Raw genomic sequence first — 22,500 nt, 5'->3', positions numbered from 1 at the left:
ATTGATAGCCTTATTCATCCTATGGCCACTGGCACTGTCTAAAGAGCCATATGATTTTTTGGATTCTGTGAACTTAGATCGGAGCCAGGGTTCTGAACGCGGTTCCCAGAAACTGCCCTCCCCCTCCCCCTCATAGCTGGTGTGGTTCTCTCCATGCCAGCTACATCTCTGCATTTGGAAACAGAGCATGGAGACTGGGAATCATAGACTGGTAGGGTTGGAAGGGGCCTATAAGACCAGTGAGTCCAACCCCCTGCTCAATGCAAGAATCCAAGTCAGAACATGTTTTCAAGGTGCTTACAGATGGAATGCTTTATGATCTGCTCCAGAATTTTCCCCGGGATTAATGTCAGACTGACTGGTCTGTGGTTCCCAGGTTCCTCCTTTTTACCCTTTTTGAAGATAGGGACAACAACGTTAGCCCTTCTCCAGTCATCTGGCACTTCACCCATCCTCCATGATTTCTCAAAGACAGTGGTTCTGAAAGCTCTTCTGCAGTTCCTTTATTACTCTAGGATGCAGTTCATCTGGCCCTGGAGATTTGAACTCATTCAAAGTAATTAGGTGTTCCTTGACCATATGACTATCAATCTCAAGCTGCAATCCTGCCCCTTCAGCCTGTACTTCGCCTTTGCCAGGGGGCTCATAGACCCTCTTTTGGGAGAAGATTGAGCCAAAGTAGGAACTGAGCACTTCTGCCTTTTCTTTGTCATCTGTTATCATTTTGCCATCCTTATTTAATAGCTGAACCACCATTTCTTTCCTCTGTCTTTTACTGTGCACGTAGCTGAAGAAAGCCTTTTTGTTGCTTTTAGCATCCCTTGCTAACCTCAGCTCGTTCTCAGCTTTATCCTTCCTGATGCCATCCCTGCAATTCTGTGCTACCTAGGGATGTATGAAACACTTACCTGGTTTCATCCAGGGACATCCGCGGTGGGGTGGTGGTGCTTCGTCCCTCCCCCCTGGAATCCTGCCCGGCCAGCTCCGCTCCGCGGCCAGGCCGCAGAGCTGCCGGCCAGGCCAACCTGCAGCGGGGCATCCAGCTGCTGCCGGGCTGCCGCAGACACAAATGGCGTCCTGAGTAGGGGATGCCATTTGCGTCCCTATGGTAGCCTGTGATAGGCTATGTAAATATTTACGTAGCCTATCACGGCTAAAGCGGGGATGCAAATGGCATCCCCTACGCCATTTGCATTCCCGTTTCTCCGTGACAGGCTACATAAATATTTACCTAGCCTATGACGGCTAAAACGGGAATGCAAATGGCGTCCCCTACACCATTTGCATCCCTGCTTTAGTTGTGATAGGCTACATAAATATTTACGTAGCCTATCACGGGCTACCATAGGGACGCAAATGGTGTCCCCTACTCAGGACACCATTTGCGTCTGCGGCAGCCCGGCAGTGGCTGGAGCCACCGCCGCCGCCACTGGAGCCACCACTGGAGCCTCAGCCGCAGCCAGAGCTGCCGCCAGGTAGGCTCCGTTCTGGGGGGCTTTCGCGGGGTGGTGGGGTGGGTTGCTCCTTTCTGCCACGGATCCCAGGGGGAGCGAATTCCAGTGAATTCGGCCCCCCTGGGATCCGTGGCGGAATTCTCTAACATCCCTGGTGCTACCTACCTCTACTCTTCCTTTGTTGCTTGTCCTTCCTTCCACTTCCTATATGTGTGCTTTTTTGTTTTCAGGTCATCTCTAAGCTTTTTGTGAAGCCACACTGGCTTCTTCTGTTGTCTTCCACCTTTTTTTCTTGTTGGAATTGTTTGTAATTGTGCTTTGAGAATTTCCTTTTTTAAAAACTCCCACCCATCTTGGACTCCTTTTCTTGTTAGAGTCACTTGCCATGGGACCTTACTTATCATTGTTCTGAGTTTATTAAAATCAGCTTTCCTAAAATCCAGGGTATGCGTTTGGCTACACTCGGCTTTTGCTTCCTTTAGAAACAAGAACTCAAGTATAACATGGTCACTTTCCCCCACAGTTCCCGTAACTGCTACTTTATCCACTAAGTCATCTCTGTTGGTTAGGATCAAGTCAAAGAAAGCCAATCATCTAGTTCCTTCCTCTACTTTCTTAGGAGGAAGGTATCAGCAACACAAGTCAGGAATTTCTTGAAGGGGCCATGTTTTGCAGAATTTGTCTGTCTCCCAACAAATATTGGGGAAATTGAAGTCCCCCATTACTACTATATCATGCTTCCTTGAAACATTGGCTACTTGCTTTTCAAAAGTTTCATCCTTGGCTTCTCCTTGATTGGGTGGCTAGTAGTAGACTATGACCACCAGGTTCCTTTTATTCGTTGCTCTATTTAATTTAACCCAGAGGCTCTCGATAGGGCTACCAAGCTCATCCTCCTGTATTTCTGTGCAGAGATATGTATTTTTCAAATATAGTGCAACCCCACCTCCCTTTCTGTTCCTCCTGTTCTTTTTGAACAAGTTATATCCTTCAATTGCTATATCCCAGTCATGAGAGTCATCTCACCACGTCTCAGTTATGCCTATCAAGTCATAATTTTCCTCCTGTATTAAGAGTTCAAGTTCGTTCTGTTTGTTTCCCATACTCTGGGCATTAGTATATAGACATCAAGGACCATGTGCTTCATAGTTTGGCTTTCCTCCTACATGTTTGTGAAGACTATGATTGGCTGCTATTAGAGCTGTTCTCTCCATTGTGGTGCATGAGCCTTTGTCCACTGTTACCCCCAACTTTATGTCTCCCTTCCCTGTCAGATTCAGTTTAAAGCCCTCCTGATGAAGTCCTTCATGCTGTGGCCAAACACATTCTTCCCAGCCTTTGTGAGGTGCAACCCATCCCTTGCCAACAGTCTATCTTCCAGGAAGTATAGCCCGTGGTCCCAGAATCCAAATCTCTGTCGTCGGCACCACCTTGGTAGCCAGTCATTCACTCAGAGTATTTTTCTTTCCCTTTCTATCCCTTTTCTAACTACTGGAAGGATGGATGAGAAAACTATCTGGGCCCCATGAGTTTCCTTCCCCAAGCTTCAAAGTCTGATGTGATTTCTTTGTAGCTCCGCTTGGTGGTATCATTTGTTCCCACATGGATGAGAAGAAAGGGATACCTGTCAGTGGGCTTTATGAGTGCAGGCAACCCTTCAGTCACATCTCTAATCCATCCGCCTGGAAGACAGCATACCTGGAAAGTCCACAGGTCTTCGCGACATACTTGGGTTTCGATCCCATGCAGCAAGGAGTCTCTCACTACTACTACTACTCTTCTCTTCTTGTTGTAGGCCTTGGTTAGATTGCCTCTGCTTGACTGACCTTCAGCCTCTTGCTCACTCCCATGAAGGTTCCCCTGTAATTCTCCCTCTGCAGGCTGTCCTCCAGTCTCATCTTCAAGTACCTGCAAACGGTTACATAGCTGCAGTGCTTCCACTGGTGTAGAGTGGCTTCTAATTCTTCTGCTCCTAACTGTCACCCTTTTCCAAGGAGTATCCTCTACTGCATATTTCCTCACCTCAGCATTTCCCTCTTCTGCCTCATCTTGCTGTTGCTCTTCAAGCTTCTGTTCTTCACTTTGCTGCTGTAGTTCCACCGTTCTGTCCAAGAACTCTTTGTGTTCTCTTATTCCCTGGAGGGTTGCTGCTCCAGTCCTCTTACCTTTTCTTCCAGCAGTGTGATCACCTTGCACTTGTTGAACGTGTAGGCCATGTTGTTCTCAGGCAAGAAAACAAACATTGCACACACCTTGCACGTCACCACCACTGGAGAGTCTCGTCCTTCCATAGTATCTTTTTCCTTTTTGTGTCTAGCATTCTGATTATTCTAGAGTAGCCTGTGCTTGGTCCTCTACTCAGTAGAGGTTAAAAACAGAGCCCCACTGGTATGGAAGTGTGTTACAAGAAAAATAAAATTATTTATTTAAAAAAATAAAATTATTTCTTTTTTTAAAAAAATGTTAGGGGCTTCCCCCTTGACCTCCAGTGCCAAACTCTCCTGGCCAACTCCTGTTTGCTCTCTCTGCTCTCTCACTCTCTGGGAGCTTGCTTGCTTCTGTAGCCCCTAGACCAGCTGGAGCAGCTTCCTCTGCTCTGCTCAGCTAGGAGGCAGGAAACAGATTGAAACTTCCTGCCCACACAGCTGCTGGGAGTACTCAGGCCACAGCCCCTCAATTCAACTGGAGCTCTCAGGAGGACCTGGTGAGCTCACAGCCACTCAGAAGGGAAAGGACAGCCCCCTGGACTTCCTCCAGCCCACTTACCTCTTTGCCTTTGTCTCCTTTGTCTCCTCTTCCACTGCAGCTCCACTAGCCAACTCCTGTTTGCTCTCCCTGTTTACTCACTCTGATCACTCGCTCTCTGGGAGCTTGCTTGCTTCTATAGTCCCTAGACCAGCAGAATCAGCATCCTCTGCTTTGCTCTGCTCAACTAGGAGGTGGGAAACAGGGAAAATGAAGCAGTCTCAGGGGCGGAGAGAGGAGGAGACTGCAGAAGCTGCATTATGCAGCTTCCTATGCGCCATGTCGCCTCCTTCCCTCCTCCTACCCTAAGCTGCAGCTAGTCAGCCAAGATCTGCTATCTAGCCAACACTGCAGGGTGGCTGGAGCATGGAGGCGAGGATCACCTCCATGCTATAGCTGCCCTGCATTGGATACTCAGCAACCTCCAATTTTGGAGGCTGCTGACTATCTCAATAGGGTTGTGCCTGGGGATGGCGGAGAATTCTGCCATGGATCTTGGTGAGGCCGAATGCATTCGGCCCCCCGAAACCCATGGCGGAACGAAGCCCCCCGCCCCCCCCATCCTGTGAAAGTCACACGAAACGGAGCACTCACCTGCTGCCGTTCATGCTGCTCTGCGAATGGCGGCCGCGTCTGCAGCCGCCATTTGCTTCACCATTTTAGCTGTGATAGGCTACGTAAATACTTACATAGCCTATCACGGCTAATGCAGGGACGCCATTTGCATCCCTGCAGAGGCGGTGATAGGCTACGTAAATATTTACGTAGCCTATCACGGCAAAAAAAAGGGACTCAAATGGTGGTGGCTACAGCGGCCGCCTTTTGTGTCCCTGCGCAGCCCAGCAGCGGCCGGATGTCACTGCGGGCTGCCCTGGCCGGCGGCTCCGCAGAGTCTCCGCGGAGCAGAGCCAGCCATTGAGGATTTCGGGGGGAGGGACGGAGCACCTCCCTTCCCAACGCAGATGTATGAAATGAAACAGGTAAGTCATTTCGTACATCCCTAGTTGCACCCTTAATCCATTTTAATGCCATCCAAATTGGTGGCCATCACTGTGAATTCCATAGTTCAACTATGTGGTAGTGTGAAGAAGTAGGGATGTACGAAAGTGACTTACCTGTTCGCGGATTATGTTTATGGGGGGGGGAGGCATTCCATCCCTCCCCCCGGAATCCTCGACAGGGAGGGAGGCGCTCCGTTTCTCCCCCCCCCCCCGGAATCCTCGATGGCTGGCTGTGCTCCGCGGCGGCTCCGTGGAGCATGTCTTAGTCTATGTAAACATTTACATCTACGCTATTTGCATTCCCCTTACTTTCGCCGTCTTAGTCTATGTAAATGTTTACGTAGACTAAGACGTGCTAAAATAAGGAACGCAAATGGCGGCGGCCATGGCCGCCGCCATTTGCATACGCGTGTTTTTTGGTTTTTTTAAAGTCAGCTGTGATAGGCTATGTAAACATTTACGTAGCCTATCACGGCTGACTGCAGGGACGCAAACGGCAGCGGCTACGGCCGCCACCATTTGCGTCCCTGCTAGCCAGTGGCCGGATGTCCGGCTGCTGGTGGAGCCGGCCGGCGGCTCCGCAAAATCACTGCGGAGCACAGCTGGCCGGCCAGGATTCCCAGGGGGGAGGAACGGAGCGCCTCCCCCCCCTGGCGAGGATTCCAGGGGGAGGGACGGAACGCCTCCCCCCACACTATCAGCATAATCCCCGAAAGGTAAGTGATTTTCCTACATCCCTAAACATTTCCTCATAAGAGAGTTGCTCCAGCCTCTTGTTCATTTTAGTTGCTCTTTTCTGCGCTTTTCCCAGCTCTACAATATTCTTTTAGGTGTGGTGACCAGAACTATGCCCAAACCATATATCTGCTCCATGTCCTATTGCCATTTGGGGTATTGTGGATAGGCACAACAGTTAGGGCCTTTTCTGTGTTGTTGTTGTTGTTGTTCAGTCGTCAAGTCGTGTCCGACTCTTCGTGACCCCATGGACCATAGCACGCCAGGCCTTCCTGTCCTCCGCTCTCTCCCGGAGCGTGCTCAAAAACGCTCCCTCAGGAGATCTGCCTGACCCATCTGTTTCTGCAAGCTTTTGACTATTGATGGTTGCTGTATTTTCATTTAGACTCATCAGTGTTATTTCTGAGTTTGTTCTGATATATGCTTTCATTGTGATATTTTATTCATTTTGATGTTTATGTTTTATGTATATAAAATTCCTCACCACATTTAAATAATCGATACAAAATCTCCAGCCATTTTGAATTGAACATACAGAAAAGTAAGATCATCATGGCGATCACTCGTGACCGAGTAAGATTGTCTTCCAGGGGCAGAGTCTTAGCAGTGGGTCTGTGGTTGGCTGTGAAGGCCAATTCTGGATCCACACAGCCTCCCACAGTGAGGACATAGTAAGATACAAATATATTGAATCAAACAAATACATGAAGAAAACTAACATTAATTCAGGCTGCAGTCCTATAGCCACTTGACTTATGTGGGAGTAAGCCCCAGTGAACTCACCAGGACTTCCTTCTGAGCAGACAGGCATAGGATCCCCACACTTTTGAAGCGTACATAAGTTGGAGGGAGGCATTGCAATCATGTTCATTTGATCCAGTTTTTGGTAACCAAATGTATGTGTGAAGTGTTGGGATTTTAATACTTATGTTTTATCATTTTAATTTGCCATTTTACCTCTGTAATTTGCAATTTTGCAAATTTTAATGTACTTGACAGGAGTTAGGTGAACTATAACACAACTAGTAGTCACAATATAAAAATTAAAATAGCTAAGGGTGGCAATCCTATGCGCACTTACTTGGGAGTAAGGCCAATTAAAATCGGTGAACCTTACCTCCGAGAAAACATGGATAGGATCTGGCTGAATATATGTTCACATGTTTTCATTTATCCAAGTGGCAACCAAAAGATATGAATCATTTGCTATTTGTACCAGCTACCAAAGCTTAGTGCTATGTGGAAGAAAACAGTAAATTTCGATAATGCAGCTTAATAGTTGACAATAACCCAAGTTTGGATAATGAAGGTACCGCTCTACTTACTATGGATTTGTTGAAAAAGTTATTTAGCAATTAAAGATTTAATTATTGAAAACAGTTCAGTAGAACCAACAACCACATAATGAAATGATCTATTATATAAATGGTAACTTCCTGTAATATATGTTTTAACCCTGCTGTTATTTATTTAAGGTACAATTACTGTTGGACACAATAAAATTAAAAGTTGGTATGGAACATACAATTTAAATGATTACTGGACTTTTTTTTCTAATGATTTTTTTAAAAAATGAGAAAACACTAGCTACTGCCCAGAGGCCAAATATCGATAGTGCGGTCACTGAACTTGAGCCGGACATCCTCGAGAGTGAAGTCAAGTGGGCCTTAGGAAGCATTAGTAACAACAAAGCTAGCGGAGATGACAGTATTTCAGCTGAGCTATTTAAAATCCTAAAAGATGATGCTGTTAAAGTGCTGCATTCAATATGCCAACAAATTTGGAACACTCAACAATGGCCGCAAGACTGGAAGAGGTCAGTTTACATTCCAATTCCAAAGAAGGGCAACACCAAAGAGTGTTCAAACTACCGCACAATTGCGCTCATTTCACATGCCAGCAAGGTGATGCTCAAAATCCTACAAGCTAGGCTTCAGCAGTATGCGAACCGAGAACTACCGGAAGTACAAGCTGGGTTTCGAAGAGGCAGAGGAACTAGAGATCAAATCGCCAATGTTCGCTGGATCATGGAGAAAGCAAGAGAATTCCAGAAAAACGTCTATTTCTGCTTCATTGACTATGCTAAAGCCTTTGATTATGTGGATCACAACAAAATGTGGCAAATTCTGAAAGTGATGGGAGTACCAGACCACCTTACCTGTCTCCTGAGAAACCTGTACCAGGGTCAAGAAGCAACAGTAAGAACCAGACACGGAACAACCGAGTGGTTCAAAATTGGGAAAGGAGTACGACAAGGCTGCATATTGTCACCCTGCTTATTTAACTTATATGCAGAGTACATCATGAGAAACGCCGGGTTGGATGAATCACAGGTCGGAATTAAGATTGCCGGGAGAATTATCAACAACCTCCGATATGCAGACGATACCACCCTAATGGCAGAAAGCGAAGAGGATCTCAAGAGCCTCTTGTTGAGGGTGAAAGAGGAGAGTGCAAAAGCTGGTTTGAAACTCAACATTAAAAAAACTAAGATCATGGCATCTGGCCCCATCACTTCCTGGCATAGAGAAGGGGAAGAAATGGAAGCAGTGACAGATTTTACTTTCTTGTGCTCCAAGATCACCGCAGACGGTGACTGTAGCCATGAAATTAAAAGATGCTTGCTCCTTGGGAGGAAAGCTATGGCCAACCTAGACAGCATAGTAAGAAGCAGAGACATCACCTTGCCAACAAAGGTCTGTATAATCAAAGCTATGGTTTTCTCAGTAGTAATGTATGGCTGTGAGAGCTGGACTATAAGGAAGGCTGAGCGCCGAAGAATTGATGCTTTCGAACTGTGGTGCTGGAGAAGACTCTTGTGAGTCCCCTGGACTGCAAGGAGGTCAAATCAGTCAATCCTAAAGGAAATCAACCCTGAGTGCTCATCAGAAGGACAGATACTGAAGCTGAAGCTCCAATATTTTGGCCACCTAATGCGAAGAGAAAACTCTTTGGAAAAGACCCTGATGCTGGGAAAGACTGAAGGCAAAAAGAGAAGGGGACGACAGAGGATGAGATGGCTAGATAGCATCACCGATGCAATGAATATGAAGTTGAGCACATTCCGGGAGAGAGCGCAGGACAGGAAGGCCTGGCGTGCTATGGTCCATGGGGTCACGAAGAGTCGGACACTACTGAACGACTGAACAACAACAATGTATGAATGATATTTGGCCTCTGGGCAGTAGCTAGTGTTTAATGAATTATTTTAGGATTAAGATTAATTGCTGTGGAAAATGTCTTTCAAAATAATATTTTTGGCACTAGTGGAACTTGGTGCCTTCTTGGGGTGGTGATTATTCTGAGGGTATTGCATTGATGCAGCAATTGATCCACTTCCAAACTAAAGCCGTGGCTCCGTGGAAGACCGTGGTGTAGTGGAGTCAGGGCTCACAGGGTCAAAGCACCAGTACTTTCCGATTAGCAGGGATGATGATGTTATCTGCTTCCCCTTCCTTGTTCACTTTGAGCTTAGCTGCAATCCTCAGGGTAGCTGGGGGTGGGGGATGGATTTTCCCCAGCAACAATATATTGCTGTGAGTTATTCATCTTGTAATGCAAAATATTTTGGGTTCTCTTGGTCTTGGACGGGCAATGAAAATAGATTAGCTTCACAAAATGCCTGCTCCTGGTGGAGATTAAATTTGTTAGAAATGGTTTGTTGACATTGATCAACACAACTGCCTGCATATTAGGACTTTCCAAGGGGGCATGACTATGGGGTGTGTCACAATGAGGACCTGCACTTCAAAATGTATCACTACATCACTGGTAACAGAGCACCAGTGCATGATGAAGGTCCCAGGTTCAAATCCTGCCATATCCAGGTAGAGCTAGAAAGACTCCTGTCTGAAATCCTGAACTGCTACCAGTCACTAGCGACCATCATCCCTGACCATTAACCATGCTGGCTGGGGCTGATGGGAATTGGAGTCCAACAACATCTGGAGGGTCACGTTTCCCCACCCCTGCTATAGACAATACTGAGGTAGAGGAACCAGTGATCTGACTTGGTATAAGGCAGCTTCTTAGCTTGCACTTTATTTGCTGCCACAGCAAGTCATAAAGCAGTGGTTTTCAAATATCCTGCTTTCTGAGAGCCCCTTCTCTCATGGGCACATTGGCCAAAGAACTCCTGAACACCTTCCATAGAAGCCCAACTCACTGCAGAGGCTTCTGGGGCATGTTCGAGGGTGCCTTCTCAGCTGGTATAAGGTGCCAGTCAGACCTCTTGGGTCTCAGCACTGTTGGGTCTCGCTCAACGCATGATCTTAGAATGCTACCAAGAGCACAACCAACACTCTCCTGTAGCTGCATGGGAAGATTGTCAATGGTGAGCAAGCTGTCTGTTAGGGGTGCTTATTTGCCAGTGCCCCCTTCATGGATCACTGCCTTGTTGTGGCGAAGGGGCTTGCGTAACTCAGTGAAGCCATAAGCTATGCTGTCCAGGGCCACCCAAGATGGACACATGGCAGAGAGTTCTGACGAAATGTGGTCCACTGGAGAAGGAAATGGCAACCCACTCCAGGATTCTTGCCAAGAAACCCCATGGAACGTATCACAAGGCTAAAAGAGATGACACCGGAAGATGAGCCCCTCAGGTTGGAAGGTGTCCAATATACTACTGGGGAAGAGCAGAGGGTATTTCCAAGTAGCGCCAGAAAGAGTGAAGTAGCTGGGCCAAAGCCGAAAGGACACTCAGCTGTGGATGTGTCTGGTGGTGAAAAGAAAGTCCGATGCTGTAAAGAACAACATTGTTTAGGAACCTGGAATGTAAGATCAATGAATCAAGGTAAGCTGGAGGTGGTCAAACATGAGATGGCAAGACTGAACATCGACATCTTGGGAATCAGCGAACTAAAATGGACAGGCATGGGTGAATTTAATTCAGGTGACCATTATATCTACTACTGTGGGCAAGAATCCCTTAGAAGAAATGGAGTAGCACTCATAGTCGACAAAAGGGTGGGAAAAGCAGTACTGGGGTACAATCTCAAAAATGATAGAATGATCTCAGTACGAATCCAAGGCAAACCATTCAACATCACAGTAATTCAAGTCTATGCCCCAACCACTGAGGCCGAAGAAGCTGAGGTTGATCGGTTCTATGAAGACCTACAACACCTTCTAGAACTAACACCAAAAAAAGATGTCCTCTTCATCATAGGGGATTGGAATGCTAAAGTAGGAAGTCAAGAAATCACCGGGATAACAGGCAAGCATGGCTTTGGTGTACAAAATGAAGCAGGACAAAAGCTAATAGAGTTTTGCCAAGAGAAAACGCTGATCATAGCAAACACTCTTTTCCAACAGCACAAGAGGCGACTCTGCACATGGACATCACCAGATGGTCAATATCAAATTCAGATTGATTATGTCCTTTGCAGCCAAAGATGGAGAAGCTCTATACAGTCAGTAAAAACAACACCTGGAGCTGACTGTGGCTCAGATCATGAGCTTCTTGTTGCAAAATTTCAGCTTAAATTGAAGAACATAGGGAAAACCACTAAACCATTCAGGTATGACCTAAATCATATCCCTTATGAATATACAGTGGAGGTGACGAATAGATTTCAGGGATTAGACCTGATAGACAGAGTGCCTGAGGAACTATGGATGGAGGTCCATAACATTGTTCAGGAGGCAGCAACTCAATCCATCCCCAAGAAAAAGAAATGCAAGAAAGTAAAGTGGCTGTCTGATGAGGCTTTATGAGTAGCTGAGGAAAGAAGGGAAGCGAAAAGCAAGGGAGAAAGGGGAAGATATATCCAACTGAATGCAGAGTTCCAGAGAATAGCAAGGAGAGACAAGAAGGCCTTTTTAAATGAACAATGCAAAGAAATCGAAGAAACAACAGAATGGGAAAGACTAGAGATCTCTTCAAGAAAATCGGAGACATCAAGGGAATGTTTTGTGCAAAGACGGGCATGATAAAGGACAAAGAACGCAGGGACCTAACAGAAGCAGATGAGATTAAGAAGAGGTGGAAAGAATACACAGAAGAACTATACAGGAAAGATCTTAATGTCCCTGATAGCCATGATAGTGTGGTCACGGAACTTGAGCTGGACATCGTAGAGAGTGAAGTCAAGTGGGCCTTAGGAAGCATTACTAACAACAAAGCTAGCGGAGATGACAGTATTACAGCCGAGCTATTTAAAATCCTAAAAGATGATGCTGTTAAAGTGCTGCACTCAATATGCCAACAAATTTGGAACACTCAACAGTGGCCACAAGACTGGAAAAGGTCAGTTTACATTCCAATTCCAAAGAAGGGCAACACCAAAGAGTGTTCAAACTACCGTACAATTGCGCTCATTTCACATGCCAGCAAGGTTATGCTCAAAATTCTACAAGCTAGGCTTCAGCAGTATGCAAACTAAGAAGTACTGGAAGTACAAGCTGGGTTTCGAAGAGGCAGAGGAATTAGAGATCAAATTGCCAACTTTCGCTGGACCTTGGAGAAAGCAAGAGAATTCCAGAAAAACGTCTATTTCTGCTTCATTGACTACGCTAAAGCCTTTGATTGTGTGGATCACAACAAACTGTGGCAAATTCTGAAAGAGATGGGGGTACCAGACCACCTTACCTGTCTCCTGAGAAACCTGTAGGAGGGTCAAGAAGCAACAGTAAGAACTAGACATGGAACAACCAATTGGTTCAAAATTGGGAAAGGAGTACGACAAGGCTGCATATTGTCGCCCTGCTGATTTAACTTATATGCAGAATACATCATGAGAAACGCCGGGTCGGATGAATCACAGGTCAGAATTAAGATTGCCTGAGAATTATCAACAACCTCCAATATGCAGATGATACCACCCTAATGGCAGAAAGTGAAGAGGATCTAAAGAGCCTCTTGTTGAGGGTGAAAGAGGAGAGTGCAAAAGCTGGTTTGAAACTCAACATTAAAAAAACGAAGATCATGGCATCTGGCCCCATCACTTCCTGGCATATAGAAGGGGAAGAAATGGAAGCTGTGACAGATTTTATTTTCTTAGGCTCCAAGATCACCGCAGATGGTGACTTTAGCCATGAAATTAAAAGATGCTTGCTCCTTGGGAGGAAAGCTATGGCACACCTAGACAGCATAGTAAGAAGCAGAGATATCACCTTGCCGACAAAGGTCCATCTAATCAAAGCTATGGTTTTCTCAGTAGTAATGTATGGCTGTGAGAGCTGGACTATGAGGAAGGCTGAGTGCCGAAGAATTGATGCTTTTGAACTGTGGTGGTGGAGAAGACTCTTAGGAGTCCCCTGGACTTCAAGGAGGTCAAATCAGTCCATCCTAAAGGAAATCAACCCTGAGTGCTCCTTGGAAGGACAGATACTGAAGCTGAAGCTCAAATATTTTGGCCACCTAATGCGAAGAGAAAACTCTCTGGAGAAGACCCTGATGCTGGGAAAGACTGAAGGCAAAAGGAGAAGGGAACAGCAGAGGATGAGATGGCTAGATAGCATCACCGATGCAATGAATATGGACTTGAGAACACTCCGGGAGAGAGCGGAGGACAGGAAGGCCTGGCATGCTATGGTCCATGGGGTCACGAAGAGTCGGACACGACTGAACGACTGAACAACAACAAATTTGCCAGTGCTGAACTTTTAATTGAGGAACTCTTGATAAACTGCATGGTCACTTGAGGGGAGGAAGGAGGAAAGGGGTATGCTCTGAACGCCCATGTTGCAGCAATCTTATGGCAGGCATGGACCTAGTTTAGGGATGGTGAACCTGGATCAGCTGGAGGGCCAAATTCCACTTTGGAGATGGTCTCTGGGGCTGCATTCCAGTGGTGGGTGGGGCTGAGGGCAAAGGGGGCAGAGCAAAAAGAAAAGGCATAGGTCCAAAATTTACCAACCCCTCTGCCCCTGCATATTTTATGTTTAAGCTCTTACTCCCAGTAACTAAGCCTTAGGAGAGGCATTTTGACCATTAGAATGGGGAAAGAATGGCACAAAAGCCAGAAAACTACCAAATGATCAGAGAAAGGGGGTGGATCCAAGGGAAGGGGCCATTTGGGGAACACCAGAGGGCCAGATTGGGACACCAGGAGGGCCAGATTTGGCCCATGGGCCTGAGGGTCTCCACCCTTCATCTAGTTAGTGCCTGGATGGGAGACCCTGTATGCTCATTGCATACCATGATGGAAGAGAGGCAGTAAATCAATGTAATAAAGAAATAAACAGAGGTGGGGGAAGAGACACAATGGCCCTCGAACCAACACAGATTATTTTTTTCAGTGCTCACTAGCTCCAGTCCAGCGCTGGAAGGGTGAACTAGCATTTCATTCGTGTATGGATGTATTTATTTAGGACACAGAGCTTGATGACTCAGGAAGTTATATAAAAAAAAAAGACACAATGGCCCTCGAACCAACACAGATTATTTTTTTCAGTGCTCACTAGCTCCAGTCCAGCGCTGGAAGGGTGAACTAGCATTTCATTCGTGTATGGATGTATTTATTTAGGACACAGAGCTTGATGACTCAGGAAGTTATGTAAAAAAAAAAAAAAGCCCCAAGCACCAAAAAAAAGCCCCCCCCAAAAGCACCATAGGGCCAGATTGGGACACCAGGAGGGCCAGATTTGGCCCATGGGCCTGAGGGTCTCCACCCTTCATCTAGTTAGTGCCTGGATGGGAGACCCTGTATGCTCATTGCATACCATGATGGAAGAGAGGCAGTAAATCAATGTAATAAAGAAATAAACGGGTGGGGGAAGAGACACAATGGTCCTCGAACCAACACAGATTATTTTTTTCAGTGCTCACTAGCTCCAGTCCAGCGCTGGAAGGGTGAACTAGCATTTCATTCGTGTATGGATGTATTTATTTAGGACACAGAGCTTGATGACTCAGGAAGTTATGTAAAAAAAAAAAAAAAGCCCCAACACACAGACACACACACACAAAACCCTGACCCAGTTAATTTTAGATGCTATTGTTGGAAGCATATCAATGAAAATTAATCAAATGGTCATGAAAGAACCACAGGGATAAAGTGCAGAACACTGGTGGGTGGGAAGGCTTTTGGCAGCAGCCACTACAAAGGTTTTAATGAGAGGAAAACACATTCTCAAGCAAATTAGAGAGTAATGGTATGATTAAATGGTAAATAATGGTTAAGTACATGACTCAAAGACAGTGACAGTGGAGCTCCAAAGTTGGAGAAGTAAGATGTCCTCAGTATTCTCTGAGTTGCTGGTTCCTAGTAACTGAGCATGAATTGTAAGGAGGATAAGTGGAGCTCAGTGGCCTTACAGTAGTAAGAGCAAATCTGCATGTTAAACAGAAATGAGAAATTCCAGAGGACATCTTACATGTAGGAGCAATGTGTATGGGAGGGGAGGGGAAGGGAAGGATTTGGTGCACCTCTGTGATACTTATTTCTTTTTTATTTATTACACTCTTAGACCACCCAATAACCAAAGTTCTCTTAGTGGTATACAGGCGAATTAAAAACATCAGCGACAAAATCACAATAAAAGAAAGCAGCATAAAAGCAGCAGTAAGGGCTTAAAAACATAATGCAGCACATAATAAAACCAGCAACAAAAATAAAGCTGTGCAATGATCCAAAAGCACTCAAACTGTTCTTAAAACTCCTTGGAGAATAGAAAGGACTTCTCCGGGCACTGAAAAGACCATAATGTAGGTGCCAGGCAATCCTCTCTAGGGAGGGCGTTCCAAAGATGGGGCACCACCACTGAAAAGGCCCTCTCATCACCTGCCTCACCTCATCTGGCAGGGCCACATGGCAGAGGATCATCTCAGACAATGATCATTGTGCCCAGGAAGGTGAGTATGGGAGGAGGTGCCCCTTCAGGTAACCTGGCCCCAAGCTGTTTAGGGCTTTAAAGGTTAAAACCAGGACTTTGAATGGGTCCCAGAAAAGGACTGGCAGCCAGTGCAGATGACAAAGGACTGGTATAATAGGTCATGGTGGCCAGTCCCAGTTAACAATCTAGCCACATTGTTATATAGACTAACTGAATTCTCTGGACTGTTTTCAAAATCAGACTCCATGTATCTAATTAGCTTGATTAACTTATTAATTTATTGATAAATTTACTAAACTTACTAAGTTGACAGAAATGATTATCATAAAGTGGGATCTAATGAACAGCACAACTAATGCAGCACACATAAGGGGGCTTTGGGTTATATTTCTTGGTCAGCAGCCCCTCCCTCACACCACATGGCAAAATACTTTTAAAATTAAGGGGTCTTTTAAAGGCAGTTTCTGAAATGACAGTGGGGTCTCTCCTTCATGGAAAAAAAAGTTTAACAACCAAACACCCACTGGGCATGCCCAAGCTGCTGGATGTGCCCAAAGTACCTATTCGGATCAGTTAAGCGCCTACCACAACCAGATGGTACACAGAAATAAAACAACACAGCCCTTCCCAGAAGCTTACAATCTAAATACATTGAAACTCCCAAGCCATTCCTCAATATGCTTCTTTCTCTGAGTCAGAAGCCATAGAGGGAGGAGCATAGACAGCACCACATTTGCGGGTGGAGTAGAATCACAGCAGTTCATATTTTGGTTTCTTATACCTATTAGATAACTTGACTTACAGTGCAATCCTATACTCAGGGTTGGTGAACCTGTGGCCCTCCAAATGTTGATGAACTGCTATTCCCATCATCCCCAGCTATTGGCCAGGCTGGCTGAGGCTGATGGGAATTGGGTCCAACAGCATCTACATGCCTATTTAGAAGTATGTTCAATTGAGCTCAATGGTGCTTACTCTCAAGTAAGTGGGCATAGCATCATAGCCTTAAGCTTATGAATCCATGAGTTGCTTCCATGGTCTGTCGGATCTTCTTGTGAACAGAAATACCAGTGGACTTAAGGGCCAACTCTAAAGTCTAGTGAGAGGTAATGGCACTTCCTCCAAATAGTTCCTCTTACCCCATTCACTCCCTCAGCTTTCAACCACGGCAAAATCCTTGCTTATAGATCCCCAATAAGGGGGCTTGCCACTCCTTCACTCCCCCAAACCAGTTTTTTTAGAGTTACCCTGGTGAACATAGCAGAGGGAATTGATACATATCAAAGATCAGATGTAATACTACTCTTTCTAGAGTAGATCAATGAAACTAATGGGACTACTCCAGAGTAACTGTTGCCTTAAATGCAGAAATGGTCTCAATTGGGTTGGCAAATATTGGCATCCACCAAATTGGTGGTTCTAAAATGGGTATCTAATTTAAGGCTGGACTGAAAACCTGATTTTCCATCTTAAAAAGACTTTCCATTCTAAAATTTCCCCTGAATGGTCGCAGTTCATAGAAAATGCCATCTTACTATAAATCTTTCATACCACAGGAAAAACCACCTCCTTTATAGTATGGCATGCTCAAATGGAAATGGGTTTTGTGAAGCCACTGTCACAGTTGGCACGAGGGTCCGTGGTCTCTGTTGGAAGGCCACTAGGCCAGCGCCAGGATCTGCTCCTGTTTTCTGAGGTTTTGTGTGACTCAGAAGGTGAAGAAACAAAGAAAACACCCTCTCTCTGTCTCCTCTCCCTTGTCCCCACCCACTCCAAGTCCAATCTGAGTGGCATTTGGGAAGTCAGTCATTCTGATTGTGGAGAAGACAGAGCTTCTGTTCCTCCAAGTACTTGTAACAATGCTCTTAGACTGGTTTTGCTTTGGTTCCCCTCCTCCCACCCTGAATTATTTGGCACAAACTTAAGCTCATCTAAAACCATTACTTGTCTGGGATTTCTTTTCCACTGTTTTGCTCCTTGTGCACTGCAGGGGGATTTCCTTCAGGAAGCTAATGTCTTTTGAAGGTTCTTGGAATGTGCCAGATCCAAACCTTTCCTAAGATTTTCCATAACTTGGTCATGAGCTTGCCACGGTGCTGTAGGTTAAAGTCATTTCCTCTCCCTACAGCAAAGTCACCTGGTTTATTGTGTACAATTAGGCTGAAGAAAAACCACAACTCTCATTTTGGTGACTTTGGACATTTCTAATAGCAGATTTTTTTTTTCTATTGGGAAATTGTACTACTAAGTTGTGGTTCTTTGTGTAAGCATCACCTGGGACTTAATCTGTGAGTGAGCTCACAAAATGTATTCCAGATCACACCAAGAAAATAAATCAATGAATAATAACCTAATAGTTTCAGTGAACTGGGACTTGTGAATAAAGCAGCGCCCCTGAACATGTTCAGAGTGTCTTTTCTTCACCACAGAGTATGCTCAGTCCATCTCTTTCTTGTTCAGTCGTTGAGTCATGTCCGACTCTTCGTGACACCATGGACCATAGCACGCCAGGCCTTCCTGTCCTCTGCTCTCTCCCGGAGCGTGCTCAAGTTCATCAGTCCATCTCTGCACTTCTACAATTAGGAAATAGGGCTTCCAGTTCAGATGCTGTGGCTTTGAGGATCCTAGAGTCCTGGCAACTATCCTTGTAAAATTAACATCTGGCATCATCACTAGAGCTAGCAGCAAATATTCCTCACTGGTATTTCCTGGAAGCATCAGCAAATAGATGGCCAACTATGAAAAGAAAAGAAAAGAATGATCTATCATTCACTTACATTCTATGGTTCTTCCCCAGGGATTTCATAATGCGTGGTACCTTTCACAGGAAATATTTCCCACTAGTCATGCTGGGAATACATTTAATTTTTATGTTTTATCACAGCTGCCAGAAACATAATTCCCTAAATTCTTCTTCCATTGATGTAATCAGTAAACCTTGTGGCAGAGAGTGGGCAGAGCTAACCCCTGAAGAATGTCACACGTCTCCAAAGCAGTGGACAAATTCCAGAGTGGTGGCTGTTTTGAGTCACTTACAACAAACTCAGCAAAGGCATCAAAGCCTAACAGGTTTAGGCTGCAACCCAATACACACTTCCTTGGGAGGATGTGCCACTGAACACAACAGGGCTTACTTTTGAGCAGACTTGTATAAACTTGCACTGTTATTGTGGCAGAAGCTTTCATAGACTAAAGGCCACTTGATCTGTAAGGTCACTGAGAATGTACTTATAACAAAACCTATTTGTAGAAGATTTTTTTTAAAATTAATCTTTAAAATCAGCAGCAGCAGAGGCCCATCTCACTTGCCTAGCACCAAGGTCAGTTAGACTCATGAGTACAAAGGAGAGGGCTCTGCAGTGGTAGCCCCGCACTTCTGGAATCAACTTCCATCAGGGGTTCATCAGGCCCCTTCTTTGCTGGTCTTCAGGAAGGCTCTGAAGATCCACTTGTTTTTGCTGGCCTTTTCATAATCTGTGGGCTGCAGATTTTATTGATGTTATTTTATTGGTGTGATCTGTTTTTATAGTATTTTATTGCATCTTTATTTATTCTTTATTTGTTTTTGGCATACTTGTGCATTGTACACTGCCTTGAGAGGGTTCCACACTTCAAGGTGACCTAAATATCATTTTAAATTAAAAAACAACAGCATTTATTTTCCCCTCCCCATTTCCGTCTTTGGGGATCAAAGCCTACCATACCTATCAGAACAGGATGAATGCACCCACCTCAAGTCTTTTAGTTGCCTGCTACATTTACCTATTTTCAATAGGGGTCTGCATCGGATTTGGTTTAATCCCAAATGCAATAGCAAATTAGGCTGATTCAGAAAGATTTGGGAGATGTCTGAATACAGGCAGGGCTCCTCTGAGGTGGAATGAATCTGAATCAAGGAGGCACTGTGCGGGGGGAGGGATCATTCCCGTCTCCCCAAAACTGTGACCCACATTGAAAAACAGCCCCATTGCACCAACAGAGGCTTTTAAAAAGCCTGATTACAGTGGGGGAGGGGTGGTGTGTGTGTGATTGTGAGTGTGTATGATTGTATGTGTGAGTGTCTGTGTGAGTGTGTATGTGAGTGAATGGGGACTGGGCAATCTCATTGGGTTGCATGCCAGTAGTGGCGTGCCCCTCCCACTTTGGGTGTGGCCCTGCCCACTTCAGGTGTGCCCCTCCCCCTACTGCTGGCATGCAGTCCCTTACCAGTTTCCTCACCCCTGACTTGGAATCTCTCTCTTCACCCTTGATGTAGCAGTGGTAGAACTGAGCGGGGGGGGGGGGAAAACCACACAGAGAAAATTCCATAAAAATGCAACATTTAGACAAGCCCTCAGAAGAAGACATTACTCAGAAAATGCTTCTGGTGCCATGAGTATGATCTAATAAAGTCTCAGAATGCAAACAAGAGATTGGATTAAGATGGACTTTCCATTCCTAACTGAAGCAGTCTAAAAGAAAAGAATAAAGGTGTTTACAAAATATTGTTAGGTTTCTTGCACAGTTATACAGTCGATGGAGGTAAATAGTAATTCATTCATTTCCTGTAATGCAACAAGGACGATTCATGGTGCCCCTGCACTGTCCTGACATTCTGCATCTGAAGATCATATGTGTAACGTACAGATGGAAATATATCCTTAAGGTAAAAAAAGGAAAGTGGAAATTGGCTAAAGATCAAAGTTTACTTGCATTCCATTCTTTCCTTGCTTTTTATTATCCTGTCTAAATTTAATCTTTTGTAGAGGTTTCTCCCCACCACCACCACAGCTTCCCCATGAGAGAAAGTTGAGATTAGATTACAGAATTAAGTTTTTTTTTTTTTAATCTGTATGTAATTTGAATGCAGTAAAATGGTTACACAGTATAGTTAAACCAGCAAACCTGGAAAGCTAGATGTTCTAGTCACTAAAGCTCTGGAGAGCAAGGCTGACAAAGGTGGCAGCAAGAACAATGTCATGGAGAATTACTAAAGCCCCAATCCGCAGACTCACACATCCTCAGCTGTAGGTGCATTTGCAGTGACCGGGTCTTCCCAAGGACAAAGCATAATTATGTGGGATGAGTCAGTGGCATTTCGGAAACACTTGGGGAGCATGACTAAGTACTTCTATGACCACAGTGTGTCACTGCAACTTAACGTCCCCTGATATACAGCATGTCCTTCCTGTGGTCTTGTTCCCATGTAACAATTTGCATGTTCTATTGGCACACCAGGTTTTGGTCACCTCATCAGACAGTTGTTGACGCTAGCGGGTGGTCGCATGGTGCTGGCCCTGGAGGGAGGACATGACCTTACTGCCATCTGCGATGCATCAGAAGCCTGCCTAAATGCTCTGCTAGGAAATGAGGTAAAACCGCAAAGTCAAAAAGCTTGGGAGACAATGCAAGCTTCCTGTATATTTTGCCGTGCTAGGGTGCATTAATAGCCCATAATGTGCTGAAACTCTGGCCCTCCTATGGTCCAAAAATAGCCCTTTGGCCACACCCCTTCCCCTGGTCCCTCCCCCTTGCTCCCAACTACTGAACATTTGGTGGGTTCTGGCTGCGAAAATCCACTAAGTAATTCTAGTCATTTAGGCCACTTCTGAGGGGGAAATGGCAACCTTCAGCCAATAGCTACTGGGAGCAGCACTGCATTGCTGTTAGGTTCTCTCTACTCCCAAAATGTAACCCTCTCACTCCCCCATCCCTGAAATGACCCCTCCCACATCTGCATCAGCTGCTGATAGGGCAAAGAGATGATGGGGGGGTGGCTTTAGTGGAAAGCACAAATGTAAAACTGTTAAACTGTCTTTCTGCTAGCAAATGTCACTGCTGCATACAGAAGAGCACCTTTGGATCCAGCCCACCCTCAAGATCCTATATAGACTCCTGTGAGGCCTGGTCTTCAAATGGTTAATGTCATGAGTTCTAATGGGGCTGGGCTGAATTACTGCAGCCTGAGAATCTCTGACTCTGTAGTGGTGTAAATTGCCTCAGTTCAGCCACCTAAAAAGTCAATTTCAAGCGTTAGTTGAAGAAGAAATGGTCAAATTGTTGTTGTTGTTCAGTCGTTAAGTCGTGTCTGACTCTTTGTGACCCCATGGACCATAGCACGCCAGGCCTTCCTGTCCTCCGTTCTCTCCCGGAGTGTGCTGAAGTTCACATTCATCGCATCGGTGATGCTATCTAGCCATCTCATCCTCTGCTGTCCCCTTCTCCTTTTGCCTTCAATCTTTCCCAGCATCAGGGTCCCTGATGCTGGGAAAGATTGAAGACAAAAGGAGTTTTGTCTTCGCATTAGGTGGCCAAAATATTGGAGCTTCAGCTTCAGTATCTGTCCTTCCAATGAACACTCAGGGTTGATTTCCTTTAGGATTGACTGATTTGACCTCCTTGAAGTCCAGGGGACTCCTAAGAGTCTTCTCCAGGACCACAGTTCGAAAGCATCAATTCTTCGGCGCTCAGCCTTCGTTATAGTCCAGCTCTCACAGCCATACATTACTACTGGGAAAACCATAGCTTTGATTATACGGACCTTTGTCGGCAAGGTGATGTGTCTCTGCTCCTTACTATGCTGTCTAGGTGTGCCATAGCTTTCCTCCCAAGGAGCAAGCATCTTTTAATTTCATGGCTACAGTCACCATCTGCAGTGATCTTGGAGCCTAAGAAAATAAAATCTGTCACAGCTTCCTTTTCTTCCCCTTCTATATGCCAGGAAGTGATGGGGCCAGATGCCATGATCTTAGTTTTTTTAAAGTTGAGTTTCAAACCAGCTTTTGCACTCCCCACTTTCACCCTCAACA

The 22,500-nt window shown here is 45.3% G+C and overlaps 1 protein-coding gene across 1 annotated transcript in view; it reads left to right on the top strand.

The window, feature by feature from the left end:
• LOC146344932 (histone deacetylase 9-like) overlaps nucleotides 1-22,500 on the top strand; it is a 284,959-nt gene that overhangs the window by 149,845 nt on the left and 112,614 nt on the right. Inside the window, exon 11 of the mRNA XM_084859825.1 lies at nucleotides 20,930-21,063. Coding sequence (XP_084715951.1) covers nucleotides 20,930-21,063 — 134 coding nt within the window. The remainder of the gene's footprint in view (nucleotides 1-20,929; nucleotides 21,064-22,500) is intronic.

Source organism: Heloderma suspectum, chromosome 5 (genome assembly GCF_057233095.1).
Source record: "Heloderma suspectum isolate Gila_16-S chromosome 5, 16-S_ref, whole genome shotgun sequence".
In the NCBI taxonomy this organism is placed as follows: Eukaryota; Metazoa; Chordata; class Lepidosauria; order Squamata; family Helodermatidae; genus Heloderma; species Heloderma suspectum.
The sequence above is the reverse complement of the archived record's forward strand: the minus strand, read 5'-3'. Positions and strand labels throughout refer to the sequence as shown.